Below are 16,694 nucleotides of genomic sequence, written 5' to 3' on the forward strand. Positions count from 1 at the left end.
GAAAATGTTCATCCTTTGAGTGAAAAAAAATCTACTTATGGATTAAGCAGAGATAATGAACATAGATGTGCTGTATAACAAAATTTTGTGGTGTTGGAGAGTTTGCTGAGTAGTTAAGAGCACTTAACTGCTCTTCCAGGAGACAAAAGTTCTGTTCGAGTACCCACATAGAGTAGATCACAATCTCCTATAACTCCAGCTCCAGGGGAGATGGCTCCTCACTTGTCTTCATGTGTACCTACACACAGGTGACATACATTCACACAGACAAACACACATACATATGAATCAAAATAAAATAAATTTTGTGGTAGACCAGGCAGCACAAACATGACTGTCAAGACTTCAAAAGCCCTCATGAGCCAGGCAGAGGCAGGCCGATCTCTCAGTTCGAGGACATCAGGTCTACATAGTGAGTCCTAGGACCAGCAGGACTACACAGAGAACCCTGTCTTTGGAGGGGAAAAAGCCACCATGACATCAAGGCTGAAAGCCATTGACACAGAAGTCTGCAGATGTCTGTTGGTAATGTCCCCTGGCACTTTGCAGGTGAACGCTGAGACAGTGCGGTACTCCATCTGCACATCCAAGCTCCGAGTGAAGCCTGGTGATGTGGCTGTTCATGGTGAGGCCGTGGTGTGTGTCACTCCCAGGGAAAACAGCAAGAGCTCCATGTATTATGTGCTGCAGTTTCTGAAAGAGGATCTACCCAAGGTGAGGCCAAGAGTCCTCTCATGGAGAGACAGCCAAGAGTGGGGATGGGGACCAGGTCACTACAGAGATCAAGGATGGCACCGAGTACTTCATGGCCAAATACCCATGGGCTCAGCCTGGTTCTTAATTGATTTGGGGGATGGGAGAGTGGGTGGTGTGCTTGTGGGAGTTGGCTTCTTCCCTCTACCTTGTGGGTCTCAAGGATCAAACTCAGGTTGTCAGGCTTGGTGGCAGGCTCCTTTATCCACTGAGCCCTTAGCTAGCTCTTGTACTGACTTCTGAGATCGCAGCTCTCTCTGTCAGTCTTCTTTCTGCTCTCTATCCCAGCTGATTGTAGGTTGGGGCACAGTCCTCTGAACCGTCTGTCCTTTAACCCTGAGCAGTACGTAGGCTGAGAGTACACACACTGCTGCTTGCAATGGGGCTAAGAATGGCATGAACTAGGATACCAGCACATTCTTCAACCCTGTTTCTGAGCCTCTCAGTAGGGACCTAGAGGTTGCAGCGTCTTGAGCATTTGTGTTGAACGTAGGTGGTGGAACAGGGCATCCCGGGGGTGTCCAGAGCTGCCATCCATATCAATGAGTAGAGGGCAAAGGGGAAGTTTAAGTGTCTAGTAGAAGGTGACAGCCTGTGGACAGTCATGGCCACCCATGGTATGAAAGGCACCCGGAACACTTCCAGTAACACCTATGAGGTACCATTGCCTCTGGACCCTCAGCCAATACGCAGCAGTTTCCTGTCCCTGGCATTTGCTTCCCCAACAATTACACAGCAACCTGTGTTGGGAAATAGAGCAGCATGTGCTTTGTGCTTGTCAAAAGGGAAGAAGTAGGAGTGAGGTAGCTCCCAGAAGGGACTGCCTCCACTCACTCCTAGCTCTCCCTAGGGGGAGAAAACTCTGGGCATTGAGGCTGCCCGGACAACCATCATCAAAGATATCCAGTACACGATGGTCAACCATGGCATGAGCATGAACAGGAGGCACGTGATGCTGCTCTCCGACCTGATGACCTACAAGGTGTGAGGGAAGGGAGGCTCCAGGTTGTCAGGGATCATAAAACCCACGGTCTGGCGAACAGCCAGAGACTGTATACAGCATAGAAAGCACATCAAGACGAAGTGAAAAAAAGTGAGGAGGGTTAGAATGGGAGAAGCCCATGCACAAGCCAGAGTATAGCTGTCGGACACCAGGACTGAAACCCAGCACCCACCACCCACACCTTTGCAGCCTGGGCACAGCCTCTGTCCCCCACAATACAGGAAATGTCCCATCTCTCTGCGTGGAGTACTCCACTCCAACGTTAGCTCTCACTGTGTGTTGGGGCTAATTTGTCTCTTTGCCTCTGTGTTCTGGAGTTGTCTTTGGTATTAACATAGAATGCATCTGCCTTCAACTTCCTTCCTGTAAAATCATAGTCCTAGCATAGAATCTTGGAGCTTTTAAGACTTGAACTGAATCTACGTGGTGTATGTCCATGCCTTTAATCCCAGCACTCTGGAGGCATGGTCCTTGAGTGACCAGGCGGGAGATCTGGGCTCCTCACAACACCTGAGTGCTTGTGCACTGTGCCATTTTTCTCCTGGCTTCTGAAATCACAGGCAGGTTTCAGGGCTCTGGACCACATTGCATTTTGTGCCACTGTGAATATTCCTGAAGAAGTAGTCTCTGTTTTCCCCAGAATCATGTGAGGGAGACAGAGGAAACTGTCCCCTGACTGTTTACACAGTCACATCTCTACAGAGTGATGAAAAAAGTAAGATCCACAGAGGGGGCATCTCAGCCTGGCCCAAAATGTTTGGGTTGTCCCTTGGTTCCAGGCATGATCTTTCTGTTTGGGCCTCAGGGTGGTCTGTCCATCCTCTATGCCTTGTCACTATGCAAGTTCACTTGTGTTCATCTACCCACAGAGACTACAATGGAGCCATCATCCCACCCAACCCTCCACACCAAGAAACAGGTGAAGAAGGAAATGGAGAAGCTTATCATAGGGTCTATGCTAGAAGCCTTTGGCTCTGATTCTTGTGTTGGGGGCCAGGCTTGCAGACAGAAATGTGGGGAAGAAGGGAAGAAGTGTTACTCTCTCTTGTCCTGTATCTAGTTCTATGAAGCACCCTCTCCTGTAAAATTGTAATGAGGCCTTGTGAAAAGTTTAAGGACAAGAGGCCTCTGGCTTCTGTAGTCCTTGATTAGGGGGATTCTGCAGCAAAGTGGCCACCTGAGCTCATATGAGGGACAATGTCATAGAAACCTCGGACAATTAGGCAGGGATTCCAGGCAGGTCTGCTGGGCTCCAGGACCCTTCCCTTGATGCTAAATTCAGAGGGAATTGGAGCTTGAATTCACTTCCTTCCACATATTTAGTGTGTTGTATTTTTGGTGCTGAGAATGGAAACAGGCCCTTCCATGTGCTCTGTCACAGAGCCATACCTCCAGTCTGATTTGACAGTTCTTCTGTTCCTTCTTGAAAATTTCTTTTCTCTTTCTTATTTTTACAAATTATTATTCTGTGTATGATCACATGGGGAGTGCAGAAGACAACTTTGTGTCATCTCATTTTTCTTTTCACTCCATGTTAAGAAATTTGGATTGAAGATTTAATTTAAGATCCTTTAGCCTCAAATATAAAACTTAAATAAATACAGTCCATAGAATTGAACTTTATTTTATTTTTTACTCTTTCATGGTGTACCATTATAGAGTATCACAGTTTCTTTTATGACTCAGGTTATGCAAAGAGCTAAAGCTTAACAAAGTTGGGAAAGACAAAGAGGCTAGATATAATATCTTCAAGTGCATTTCTGCTAGCCTAAATAGACCTTAGGTACTTAAGAGCCCTATTTATCAAATATACTAGATTTATCAATCACATATTTGTTTTTTATTTAAATTTTTCTAGAAGCCTGGTGTTCAACAGTTAACAAATACATAAGTGGTTAGACATAAATCTTTTGAGTCAGGTTCTTCTATCCTGAATAGACCTATATTTCCTTAGGGATATCTCATGATATCCTTCATGTGCAAATATATACATGAAGTGAGTTAAAAGTAACCTATTACTGAGCAATGTCTAATGGAATATAGTAAGTTTTTGAGCTGTACATTCAGGGGAAGGTACTATCCATTTTGTGGAATATGGGGAATTTGTATATATTTGCTCCTTGTCTTTTTGAAGAACAATCTGTAAAATCACTAAGAGCAAACACTACAGGATTTTTAGGTGTAATTTTAGGTCATACTCATTGAGTATCTTCAAAAACTCTTAAAATTGATGTACTGGGTAGTGATTATCTATAGAACCGAGTAACATGCTAATGCAATCTGCCATGGTCATCAGTTTAAATCAAATAAGGTGCATATTATCTACTGGCAGTAATTTCTGTAGGCTCCATACTAGGAAGTTGTTTAAAAGGTATCCTTTCCATTATCATTAAGTCTATCATTTCTTGGTAATAAGGAGATGGAGGTACTTGTGGAGAATCATACCTCACAGAAATGTCTATAATACTGTTACCTTCTGGACATATACTTCCAGTAGGAAATGAACACTCATTTTCCCACATGGAAGTACTGAGGCATTTCCAAACATGCAGAGAATTCAAGGGTGCTGAAGGATTTCCCTTGAGTCCCAGGAGAGATTCCTGGAATGGGAAACCTGACTTCTGGAGAGTTATGAGGAGATCTGGTTAGCAGGGAGGCAATGTCAGTTCCCCCATGACATCAGGGAGTCTCATGCCTGGACATTCTATTGTATCCTGGAGACTTTAGAATGTTATCTGATGTCACCTGAGTTGTAGCAATACCAACTGCCTTTGGACAGTTGGTTCAGTGCCCTTACAGTTCAGCCATGAACATGTTGGGAAGACTCAGGAGTCTGTTGGGTCGAGAGAAAGAAGAGGGAAGAGAAACCAGAGAGAGGCAGACACAAGCTGGCCTTCAGCCATTCAAACGTGAACCGTCAAGAAAGAAATGGTCCAGAAGATGGTACAGTAAGTTGTGGGCAGGAAATTGGGATGTCCCTGCAGGACCTGGACTTGAGCTGAATATTTCAGTAATGGGACACAGGAGGTAGGAGTCTCTGGGAACCAACTGGACTTCCCTGCTTGTCATGGCTCCTGAAATTCAAGGATTCCAGAAGAGTAATTTGTCTGTCCCAGAAATCAGGAGCGAGTAAGGCCAAAGCTGTTGTGCTGGGAGCTCTTGCCTTTCAATCCTACAGGAGGGTAGGGGTTGAGAGGGGACAAAAAGGCCAGCGTTAGGGTAGGAAGTTCAAGTGAACTGTGCTCAGCAAAAAGCAGGTCATCAATGTACTTCAACCTCAGTGTCTTCATTTATTTACAGCCCACCAGCTCTATGCACCCTCCTTTGTCACTGAGGCATCTTAGTGAGGTTGGTGACCATATTTGGTCCCTGTGTGGCTTCTCCATTTTTGCCATGTGCTTAGAGTGACCTGTCAGGATATTTTTGCATCTTTAATGACTTGAGTGCTTGTGGACTGTGTCAATTTTACTTGCATTTGAAAGCCACAGACTAGTGAACCCTGTAGCCAAGTTGAATGCAGAGTCTAGAGTTGTTAATAAGCCTGAGGAGGCTCTCTCCTTAGTTACCTGAAGCATGTGCTAAAGGAGCAGAGGAAATCAGCTGGCTGAGACACTTATCTCCTGTCACAGAGATGGGAGACCTGAGATGCCCAGCAGGGGCATCTCTCAATCTAGGGCAGAATTCTTTGGGATGCCACTGAATTGCTTGCTTACATCCTTTCTCAAACACCTTCTCAGGTCTCAGGGTGACCTGTTCATTCTCTATGTCTTGTCACAATCCATGTTCACTTGTGTTCATTCATCTACCCACAGGGGCCTCCAAGGAGCCACCATCCACTCCAACCAGCCTCACAAAGAGACAAGTGAAGCAGAAGGTGGAGAGCCTGACCACTCAGCTCCGGGAGATGACTGCCCAACGGAATGATCTGAGAGATTGCCTCATCTTAGTAACCGAAGGATCCTTGGACAACAGGTATTTACTGTTTCAGACTCCATGGTGACTGTCTTGGTTCCACAATTTCACCCTTAGTTTATTTTGTCTAAGAAATGGGCTTCTGGGAGGTTGGGTGTCCCTTTGCCCAACATCATTTCTCTAAATGCTTCCCTGAAGCAAAACCTGACACATGGGCAGGAGTGAGATGGGGACATTAGACTGTTCTGCTTCCTCCAAATGAAAATCAGAGCCTGTGGCCTGATTCACATAACTCAGGAATTGAAACAGTAGTGTATGAATTCCCAGCATGAAATTGGAGAGATCCTGTCAAGTGGTGGCTAGTGTGAGAATGTTATTATTTTCTTTTACTTGCCTGGTAAGACATTGTGTGTTGGATGCTCCTTGTAGCAGCTGAAGAGGCCTGGTTCCACATCTTAATAAGTGGTAGCAAGGCCTGGTACTGATGTCTGCTGCTCTTGGTCCTCTCTAAGATGACACAATTGCATGCATTAATTTGTCATCTCAATGATAGCATTTTATCACCTTTTCCTCTCTCAATCTCTGTATCTCTCTCTCTCTCTCTCTCTCTCTCTCTCTCTCTCTCTCTCTCTCTCTCTCTCTCTCTCTCTCTCTCCTCCCTGACTCTCTCTTTCTCTCTCTCTCATCCCTCTTTCTTGTCTATGTGTTTGTGTGTTTCTGCATATGTGTCCCTCTTCACCCTGCAGTCAGGGGTCTGTGGTTGACCATGAAGAGTTGCTTATCTCAGTACCTAGGTGTGCTCTGTATTGTGGACTGGGAGCCCCATTTTGAGCAGCATAGCCCTTTGCCAGTCTGTTCACCTTGGTGCCAACTAGGAATGCCCTGGGGAGTTTATGAAGCTATCATGATATTGAATCCCATCCTCAGAAATGCTCATGATATGATTTTAGCCTCCATGTCAATATAGGCACTCTGGAATGAGAATCTCTTATTTGAAAACAAAAGAAACATCACAGTTTCTGCTGGGCCCAGACCTGTGATAGACTTCTGGGAACTGCATAGCAAGCTAGCTGTGCATTACTCCTGAGGGAGCTCATTCAGTCCCAGCTACATCCTTCTTAACACCCTGCCTCTGCTGGCTTGTGGCCAGAAGTGCAAGTATAGCAAGCAGCCAGAGGTCCCAGTAACATAGGAGCCAGGAAGTGACATCTCATGTGTTGAAATAGTACAGAACACACCCTACATTCGTGTGCTATGTGACCTGTATTCATTGAATTCTTTGCTTCTGGGTCCAGGCCCTACCACAGGCCAAATCCTTTCTGGGAAAAGCTCAAGATGGAACATCAGCAGGTCATGTCACACCTGAAGAAGTTTGAGAATGAGAATTTGGAGGCCTCACAGAAGCTCAGTGAGCTGACCAAGGAGAAAGTCTTCCTTTGGTAAGTGCTTGTCTTGGCAGGGACCCCAACTGTTGTACAATGGGCAACTCTGAGTTTCTTTGTCTCTGAACTGCAGGGTCTGTAGATGTGCTTCTAGTTTTTCTGCTTCTTAGCCAACAGCATTAGCAAGCAGCCTTTGGACTTATGCCCCTTTACGCAGTTTTGCTAAGGCTTAAAGAGACTATTAGCTCCTCCAAGCACCATGTTGTCATACTCAGTAGCCTCTAGATCAGTGGTTATCAGCCTTCCTAATGCTGTGACACTTTAATACATTGCTTCATTTTTTTGATGTCCTCAAACCATAAAATTATTTTGTAACAATTTCATAACTGTAATTTTGCTACTGTTATGAATTTTAATCTAAATGTCTTCATAGGACATCTAGTATGTGTCCCTTATAAAAGGCTCCTTAGATACCAAAGGGTTCACAACCCACATACTGAGAACCACTGGTTAGAGGAGCAGTTGGCCTCACGAGATGGTTGTCAGGCAGGGGCTGACTGCTATGGGATCTATGCACCCTCTCAGTCTCCTTCTTCCCCAAGAGTATTTGTACATTACCTGCTGGTGTTTCCTCATGACATTGGTGTGATTAGGACAGGTGGGGTACTCCTCTTGTTTTTGGAGGTGCATGGGGGTTTATTTTGGAGGGGGGTTTCAGAAATAGTTTGATTCTTGCAGGAAATAACTGTTCTCTGCGTTTGGTCTTTAGTGCCACTCTCATTACTGTTGAAGGTTTTTGTTTACATCTTGCTGTGAACCTGGGATAGGGTTGGGTTGTTGAGGCATGGTGTTGTGGGTGGCCAGCGGTGGCTGACATGGTCTTACTATGCAGAGTTTGTTTCCAGTGATCTGCAGAGCCGGCTCCTGATGGAGCAGAGTCAGCTCAAAAAGAAATTGGACATGCTGAGGCAAGAGAAGGAGAACCTACTGGAGGATTGGGTCGTGCTGAAGCACCACTTGGGTGACTTGCAAGTGCTCAGTAAGGATCAAGAAGAGATCAGTGACCTCCAGAACCAACAACAGCAGGTAGGACAGGCATCTGGGTCACAGTTAGGTCCCGCATCATTTACTTACCTAACCTTATACCCGGTCTACCCATCCAGACACCTGTGTTTTATCTCATCACTTTCCTCATCTATACACCCATCCATCCACCCACTTCATGACATAAAATTGTTCATTCTGTGTCTGTGCATTAGTATTTCTGAGAAGTGTGTCTCCTCTGAGAATCTTGGTCATTGGCATGCAATCCCTGATACTCTTCTTGAACCTGTAGTCAAAGGGGGGAAACAGGTCAATCACTCATCACACAGCTACCTGTCTCTGTGATGGGAGGATTGCTGTACACAGACTTGAGTTCAAGAGTGAAAAATTCTCTAACTGCCTCCACACAGACTGACCAAGCAGAGTATGCTCCCTTAGGTCATTTTAGTTCCCAGGGATGGAAAGCTGAGTTTGGGGACTTTTCCTAAAGGCTGGTGTGCTTATTTTAAAGATAACTGCTCCTCTATCACTTTGTTGTTTTCGTCTCACCCCTTTCTCTATCTCTCTCTGTGGTGTGTGTGTGTGTGTGTGTGTGTGTGTGTGTGTGTGTGTGTGTGTGTGTAATAGAGGCATGTGGGAGTGCAGTGCATATTTCATATGATGACAGCTAGAAGAGACCACTGGGTTTCTCTCTTTGTCAGTCTCTGTCTTATGAACTTGAAGCAGGCTTTCTCATGTGCCCATGAGCTTGAAGTTTGGTGAGACTGACTGACCAGCAAGCTCTTGGGATCATCTCTGTGTGTGCTTGCACTTGTGTGAGAATGTATTGACTATACTATACTCAACCCTCCACTAAGAACACAATCTTCTAATGAACAGGAGCAGCAAAGAATGGAAGAGAGACTCCAGAGCTTGCTGAAGCAGAGGGAGCTGGTCACACAGCAAAAACACCTGGCAATAAAGCTGCAGCATCATTTGACTGTCTCCCAGATGAGGTAGGAACCCAGGCTGAAGTTGGGGTATGGAGCCAATTGGGTCCCCTGTACCAGGGCTCTCTGTCCTTTGTGGGCTTTTGCTTATCAGCAAGACTCCCTGTTCCAAGCATGGGTAGACCAACTCAGAACTCATAGTGTTATGCTGGTCCGTCAACAAGAACTTCTGTCCAGCAAACAGTATGTTTGATACTCCCTGGGTCTGTACACTTGTGTCCCGTCCCTCCCTTCTGATCTCTCTGGAATGTTCTCAGCAGGCTTTCCTTGAACTCACAGAGCTCTGCCTGCTTATGCCTCACAAGTGATGGGATTTTAAGGTGTGCCTCACCATATCTGAAATTACATATTTATTCAGAATATCATCTGTAGGGATGAGATTCACACTCTTGTCACTATTTGATGTCACACTGGCTGTCTTCATTGTCTGAGCATTTCCCATGTAAAGTGTACTGGGGATATAATAAGTTTAGGCATTGACAGGATGAACCAAGGCAGATGTCCCTGCTGAGAATTGTTCAGAACCTTCACTGAGTGTTGTATAACAGACTCCTTCAGAGTACCAGGATGTAGATACCCAGCTGTAGGCCTAAGGATAACACAGCTGTTTTTGTTTATTGCCAGAGACCATGCAGTGACAATGTTCTCAGACACATGGCTCAAGAAATACTGCTCTAGCATGACAGGCTCCATCTTGCATATTACCTGGGTCAAGGTGCTTTCTGGGCAGGAGGCCTGATATTTCTACATGACCTTATTCAGCTGTCTAGTTTGCAAAGTTGTATTAAGTCTATGTATAAAAATGAGGTGGTCTTTTTAAAATTATTTTTTATTCATTTTACATATTAACCACAGATTCCCCCTTTCTCCCCTCCTCCCACTCCCCACACACCTTCTCCCCCGACCCTTCATCCCCTTCTCCAACAGAGTAAGTTCTCCCATGGTAGGACAGTTAAGCCTGGTACATTCTATTGAGGCAGGACCACGCCCCTCCCCACTTTATCAAGAGAGAGCAAGGTGTCTGCTCATAGGTAATGACATCCAGAAAGACAGTTCATGCAACAGGGATAGATCCTGATCACACTGCCAGGGGCTTCTCAAACAGACCCAGCTACACAAGTGTCCCCCATATGCAGAGGGTCTAGTCCAGTCCCATGCAGATTCCACAACTGTCAGTCTACATTTCCTGAGTTCTTTTGAGCTTGGTTCAGTTGTTTCTGTAGATTTCCCCATCATGGTCTTTACCACCCTTGCTCATGTAATTCCTCTAAAAAAGAAAAAAGAAACACAGCTTGAAATTTTAAGGTTTTCTCTATCAAACCTGTGACAGCATTGTACAACATGGAAAGAAAAATAAAATAATATCAATTAAAATCAGGAATAAGGACAGGTGTGTGTGATGGTGCATGTCTTTCATCCAAGCTCTTTGGGAGCACAGGCAGGAAATCTCTGGCCTCTAGTAGCCATCCTAGAATATGTATCAAGTCAGCCAGAGATGCATATTGTAACTCTGCCTAGAAAGAAATAAACAGAAATTGGACTAGGAAAAAAATGAGGTAGTTGATGAGAAACTAATCATGAACAGTCTGTGTATCTATGCTGTGCTGTTATGTATGACTTTAATATGCTACTCCTTTTGTTTAAATGATGTCCCTAGAGTGTAGGAAAGATCCTGTTCTTTCTCATTAGAGCACAGTACATACAGTACTCAGATCAACATCTAATACTTGTTAAGGGCAGAAAATAATTCCAGGTCCAGCTATTCTGTGACACTTATTCCTTAGAGGCACAATGACTACTACCAAAGATTAATGTTGACTGTCCAGCACAATTGAGTTTTTGTGATATCACTGAATGACAGGTGACATGGTGGATCCCCACCAGGACTCTGCCCTTTCTAACTTCCTCCTCTAGGTCAGAAAAATCTCCAATATGACCTGGAACAATCCATAGCTCAGGATGAGAGCCTCCTGCTGACAGAGCTGCTGCAGCAGGAGCACTAAGTGTCATAAGCAAGTGAGCCACCATGACATCCCATCCCCAGCAACACGGCATTTGTAGGGTGGAGTTCTTCCTTAATTCTGGTTTCCTATGTGTGAATAGGCCCTGAATTTATCTAGCCAGTGACCCAGCAAGGCTGTTTTTGTATCTGATTGCGTTTTCTTCTCTCACAGCACCCTTTAAGAGAACCGAGAAGGATGAAGGAATCCATAGGCAACCAGAACCTCTGACATTCTCCACTCTATGATCAAGGCCTTCTCAGAACAAGATATGTACTACTAGTTGTAAAATCACCGGTGAGGCAAATATCATCTGCCCTGCAGGTCATCCATCCATAATCTGATCCATGTGTCTGCTGACTCACTAGTTACAGAGAAACCATCAAAAAGATGCTTGAGATAAAAAAAAAAAAAACACTAAGAATTATGCAGAAAAACGGACATCTACCAGCAAGTGTTCCCAGTGAGGGCCACAACAACATGGAGAGAGAATAAGTTTCTGCTCATCGTTATTCTGAAAGTTTATTGCTACAAACTTTTTTGTTAGCTGACTGAGTCCTCAGCCCTTCATATGTGGAGGGAGATATGTCACCAGAGACTGTGTTGATGTCATCCTGCTATCCAGACAGACCACACAAAGGAAGCATCATATTCTCACTCTCAGTCCAGTGCGGGAACTACTCAATTTCATGCACATGTGATGGTGAAGTGAATTGTTCTGGGAGATGACTTAGGAAGGATGTCACCATGAGCTGTTATGTCTTTTGGTAACAGATGCTCCCCGTGTCATTTTTTGCTCTTGAATGGGCACACAGACACATGTTGGCTAACATAGTCATATAGTGGCCAACATAGTATAAGATCAACTTTGGCAAGGACTTAACCTACGAAGCCCCAAAGTGGCATGTCTGCACTTGTCTTCAATTCATGGTTGCCTTCCAACTTGTGTCTAAAGCCAGCCACAGGATGTAGGACCCTGCACTAAATCTACATGATGAGAATGCTTCTTAGTGTAAATAGTTTTGATTTGTTTTTGGGTTTGCTTGAATTGAGGTTTTGATGTTCTTTGTTTTGTTTTGATGTTTTGTTATTTTTGGTTCTTTTGTTCTTTCTTTGATTTTATATTTTGCTAAAGCTCTACACTGAATATACTAAATGCCTTTTTAAAACCCCTATTCAGTCAAATTTCTGTAATTTCATGAATAAAAAGGCAATTTACAACTCTTCATTCTTAAAATACATTTTGTAGTTGGGTGTGATGTCTCACTTCTGTAACCATAAAACTCAACAGACAGAGATGGATCTCTGCAAGTTCTAGGAGGCTTAGGCTACATTGTGAGTTCCCAGCTAGACAGGATTACAAACCAGAATGATGTCTTGGGTGTGATTTACATGGCCTACTCCACGAGTATCCACTTAGTGATGGAAAAAGATCCATATTAAACACTTGCCTTCACATGTCTATCTACTCCAAAAAACAGAGAATAGATACACACATGTTCATGACATGATCATTCATATCAGATTTTTCAGAAATACACCTATGTTTTCTAATGCATCTCAGGAAGTGAGAACATTTGTTACAGGAGTATAGAAGAAATGAGGAAACCTATAGCTGTCTGCCTTTCTTTTCCTGAAATACAGCACCAGTGACAGTGGCAATGCAGGGGTAGTAATCTTCTAAGACATATTGAGATGTGGTCTTTTTAATGTGCTGTTGCCTTGACTATTCATTTTGCATGGAAATCTTTGAGATTCATTTACTTGTATTTATGAATATGGGTATTTTGCCTGCTTTCTATGCACCACAAGCAATCAGTTTGCACTGAAGCCAGAAAGGGCAATGGAATCCACATGGAACTGGAGTCACAGAAGATTGTTAGCTAATTTCTGGGTCCTCTGGGAGAGCTACACACCCTCTTAAAGGATGAGTGGTCTTTCAACCCCCTGAACCTGACTTTTGTCCTTCCAGCCTTTCTAGTGTATTAGTTGTACTGGATCACACCAAAACAAAGAGAGATGTTTCTGGAGAATTGTAGGGACAGGACCATGAGGTAGGCATGGGAAACTTCTTGGGATGCCAGGCATTCAAAAGAGTGCTCCCGGGTTCAGGATCATTGCTCAGCATCTCTTAAGTCAGAGTTGGAGCAGTTATGTCACGTCTCATCTAGACGACAATGCAGAGTAGGCCCATCAGATGAAATGCAGACTTTTAAGACCCGCCTGGGGATGGAGATATCGTAAGATAGACCTGTGATGTACAAGCTAATCAGTGTTAAGTAGAAACTTCACATTTGTCTGGGTGGATGAAACCAGCAGCAAAAGCCACATGCCTCTGGCGGAGAGTGTGTCTCTGCAAGGCTTGAAAGGGAGAGGGATGGTTGATGCTACTCTTTCACCACAGCAGAAGTCACAGTGTATTGAGGAAAGGTTTCTTTCAGATGTGGGCTTTATCCTGAAGTTCTCATGGAATAGATCTGACCTGAGACTCACAGAGAGTTAATGTGTGAAGGAATTATCCTTGTAAGTTCCAGTCTCTTTCTCTCAAACCTAAGCTTTTAAGATCTCTAAAGAAAGAGAAGTAGGTAGTTCATTTCAGTTCCTCCCTCTCATTGGTCACTTCTCATTCTGCACTGACTCTGACATAATACCTGTAGACACACTGGAACCAGCTGAGACTTCATTCATCCTACACTACTAACCACTGAACTGTGGCATGTGTCTCCCTGTCCATCTTTCCATTATTGAGAAGGAGCCTATGTTCAGTCATGTCTTACTTCCATGTGAATACTTAGCATAGCTTTGGTTTTTTTGATAAATGCTACCTGATAGATTAACATGGCTTCTTCTTGCATTTGTGCAGATAGATAACAGTTTACTATCAGCCTTTCTCAGACTAAACTGTGTAGAGTGTATAATGTGGACTGGGGTGCTTCTTCTATCTCAGATAAGCATGCCTAGTCTTCAAAGCATTCTGTCAGCTACTCACATGGCCATTCTTATGAGGCCTCAATTGACAGTTAAAGCTCCTCTGGATGTCTGCCCTATAGTAGCTGTAGCAGATGAATGGAGTTACAAGTGAGGAATATAACTCAGAGACAGAATACTTTCCTAGCAAGTGCAATGTGTTAGGTTGAAAATTAGTACATTATGGATGACGAGGATGGAAAATTAACACTGTTACATCCTATGAAGTGAAATACAGCAAACTGTAGTTATCGAAGAAGCTTCTAAAATTCTTCCAACTCCGTTTCTTGCCCTTTGTTAACTGTGACAAACATTCATTTTGAGGATGAATATTTCCAATGAAGGATAGATATACACAGAGGCCATAAACAGAGACATGTAGTTTATTAAAATCTGTGGCTTTGATGATGGACTGGAAAATGACTAAGCAGGTAAAGGTAATGGAGACATGCATTTATGTCCCTGGCACCCACCTTATTGATAGGAAGAATAAAAAAATCTGCCAGAAATTGTTCTCTGAATTGCATGTAGTTGAGGGTGCCAGGTCTTGACCCACTGAAACTAAGACAACTGTCTTCCCATTTCTCATTCATGCTAGAATAACTCCATGTGATGCACATATGTCAATATATTATTTCATGTTCCATTTGAGTGATTTTGGACTTTTTCTTATTTTGGTTTGGTGACAAGGAACCATAGAAATAAAGAAGGCCAATATCATATTAAAATGAGGAAAACAGATTAAGAGAATGTAGATTTGTAGATTTGCTAAGACCTCTGTTACTCCCCAAATGCCCCAACACATCTTCTATAGATGCCTGGCTAACAATTATTTATTGTATCTTTCTTATTCTATCCAAGAGCCCATATGTTATGCTGAATGTCAGGATGAACTATGGCTTGCTCATGCCTCACTGATGCTAACAGACTCCTCTAATGAGGATGACATGTTCTGAATGATTCAAATTTGGTCCAGGTCGCCATCACTACCTTCTGTTGTCATCCACATTCCTCTTAGCTGTGAGCAGTCTATACACCACCCAGAGCCAAGGAATTCACAGAATTAGCACTCCTGAGTAGGACCCTGGGATGAACATGGTGAGAGTAGAGAATTAATGGCTGCAACTTGTCCATTGAACCTCAATCATGCTCTGGCACATGTGTGCAAACACATATATAAGTATACAGGTGAATAAATGTATGAAAGTTTTGAGAACAGAATTCAATACCAGGCAACTCTCAACCTAGTCTTGTCAAGTGACACAGACATTTCTGGGGAAATGATGAAGAAAAACCACGTTTCTGTTGAGATTTCTAAACAAATGTTGGATGAAAGAACATGAGGCTGCCAGAATGATGCTGGGGGAGGGGGGAACCACAAAGGCTCTGGATGTTCTGGAAGATTTGTTTCACATAGAGCAAGGATGATGACTTGGATCTGTGCGTGACAATAGGCACACACACACACACACACACACACACACACACACACACACACATCTCTGATGTTTTCTAAATGGACAGCGACCCTCAGTGAGGAAACATTGACAATGTTGTGACAGTAGAGGGGAGACAATGTCTTTCCCCCTTCCTTCCCTGCTGTCTCTGTCACATTCCACGACCATTTAGCACTTACTGCATTCTATTTATATTATTGTTAGCTGTTAACAATCTGTCTTTTTCTTCCCTTAATAGTTTCATTCAGCTGACAATTATGGGAGGTTATAAGTGTCAGCAGGCACGAAGGGGTAACACTTAAGGGAACATCCAATAAAGATGAGCTACCAGGCATGGTGGTGTGGTGACTTGCCACTGATTCCAGCACCAGGCAAGTACTGACAGAACAATTAGGAGGCTGATTCAATCTTGGGCGACAAGAGACCCTCCCTAAGACAATAATATAAATAAAAATGAAGAACAGCCTGTCTTCACAGTGGAGAGAGAGCTGACGGAGCAATATGTGGAAACATGGCCTGACTTGGCCCTGTGTGCTGTCCGGTTCTGTCTCCCAGAACATGTAGCAGTTGGGGAGCTGAAGCCTCTTATTTGATAGACCAGCCTGGATTTCCTGCAGCAGGCAGAACCCTCCCTAGCCACCCAGCAGAGCCAAGGCTCTGGAGACACTTGCTGGGCCTCTGGACATGAAAGCCTTAGGTATAAGTCAGGGATGCTCTCCTAGCTTACATGCAGTCATAAGCATCTTAGATACTTCCTAGAGGGGCTTCATGGGGTCCTGGCTCAATGGAGTCTTACTGATAAAGTGAACAGTGTGCAGAGAGGGCTTAATATGCTATTGGCCTGGCCAAAGTGTCTAGGCCAAAGCCCAGGAATCTGCATGTCACCAAGACCATCATTGGCAGTAGTTATCAACCTTCTGAATGCTGTGACAGTCTTGGGTAGACGTCATTCCAGGGAGAGAGAAGCTGCCTGCATGAATAAAGGAAGCTTAGAGAACAGGTTCAGTTCACAGTCCTTGAAATCAGAGAAATCAAATGACATGGGATGACGGCACTGTTTTCCCAAGCAATGGCTATTAGATTGTTGTTGGAAAGCTCCCAGGGTCACTCATGTCTGTGTGTGTGTGTGCCTGCTCTGAGACCTCTTGTTTCTCATCATAGGGATAACCTGGAACTGTCAGAATTTC

At 44.0% G+C, this 16,694-nt stretch overlaps 2 protein-coding genes across 6 annotated transcripts in view; one reads left to right on the forward strand and one right to left on the reverse strand.

The window, feature by feature from the left end:
* LOC131919693 (disks large homolog 5-like) lies at positions 1–11,486 on the forward strand. Of its 2 annotated transcripts, XM_059274101.1 has the most exons (6): positions 1–714; positions 5,569–5,728; positions 6,964–7,107; positions 7,956–8,136; positions 8,974–9,089; positions 11,258–11,486. In XM_059274101.1, the coding sequence occupies exons 2-6, from the start codon at positions 5,661–5,663 to the stop codon at positions 11,265–11,267; spliced, it is 519 nt and encodes a 172-aa protein (XP_059130084.1). In that variant the 5' UTR covers positions 1–714; positions 5,569–5,660; the 3' UTR covers positions 11,268–11,486. The 2 variants fall into 2 exon arrangements, with proteins under 2 accessions (XP_059130084.1, XP_059130083.1); XM_059274100.1 differs by lacking the exon at positions 1–714 and having other exon boundaries at positions 4,463–5,728.
* LOC131919692 (disks large homolog 5-like) overlaps positions 8,213–16,694 on the reverse strand; it is a 114,871-nt gene continuing 106,389 nt past the window's right edge. For 2 of the 4 annotated variants that reach the window (XM_059274095.1, XM_059274099.1), the window contains exon 5: positions 8,219–8,380. In XM_059274095.1, coding sequence (XP_059130078.1) covers positions 8,306–8,380 — 75 coding nt within the window. In that variant the 3' untranslated portion in view covers positions 8,219–8,305. Of the gene's footprint in view, positions 8,381–16,694 lie in introns of all 4 variants that reach the window. The other 2 variants (XM_059274097.1, XM_059274096.1) reach the window with 2 other exon arrangements.

Source organism: Peromyscus eremicus, chromosome 9 (genome assembly GCF_949786415.1).
Source record: "Peromyscus eremicus chromosome 9, PerEre_H2_v1, whole genome shotgun sequence".
Lineage (NCBI taxonomy): Eukaryota > Metazoa > Chordata > Mammalia > Rodentia > Cricetidae > Peromyscus > Peromyscus eremicus.

Excerpts from the sequence above, each read along its gene's own strand:
- LOC131919693 (XM_059274100.1), top strand. The coding sequence starts at position 5,520 with ATGTCTTGTCACAATCCATGTTCACTTGTGTTCATTCATCTACCCACA. Across the intron at positions 7,108-7,955 it reads AAGGAGAAAGTCTTCCTTTG|TGATCTGCAGAGCCGGCTCC; the intron begins GTAAGTGCTTGT and ends GTTTGTTTCCAG. Across the intron at positions 8,137-8,973 it reads TCCAGAACCAACAACAGCAG|GAGCAGCAAAGAATGGAAGA; the intron begins GTAGGACAGGCA and ends TCTAATGAACAG.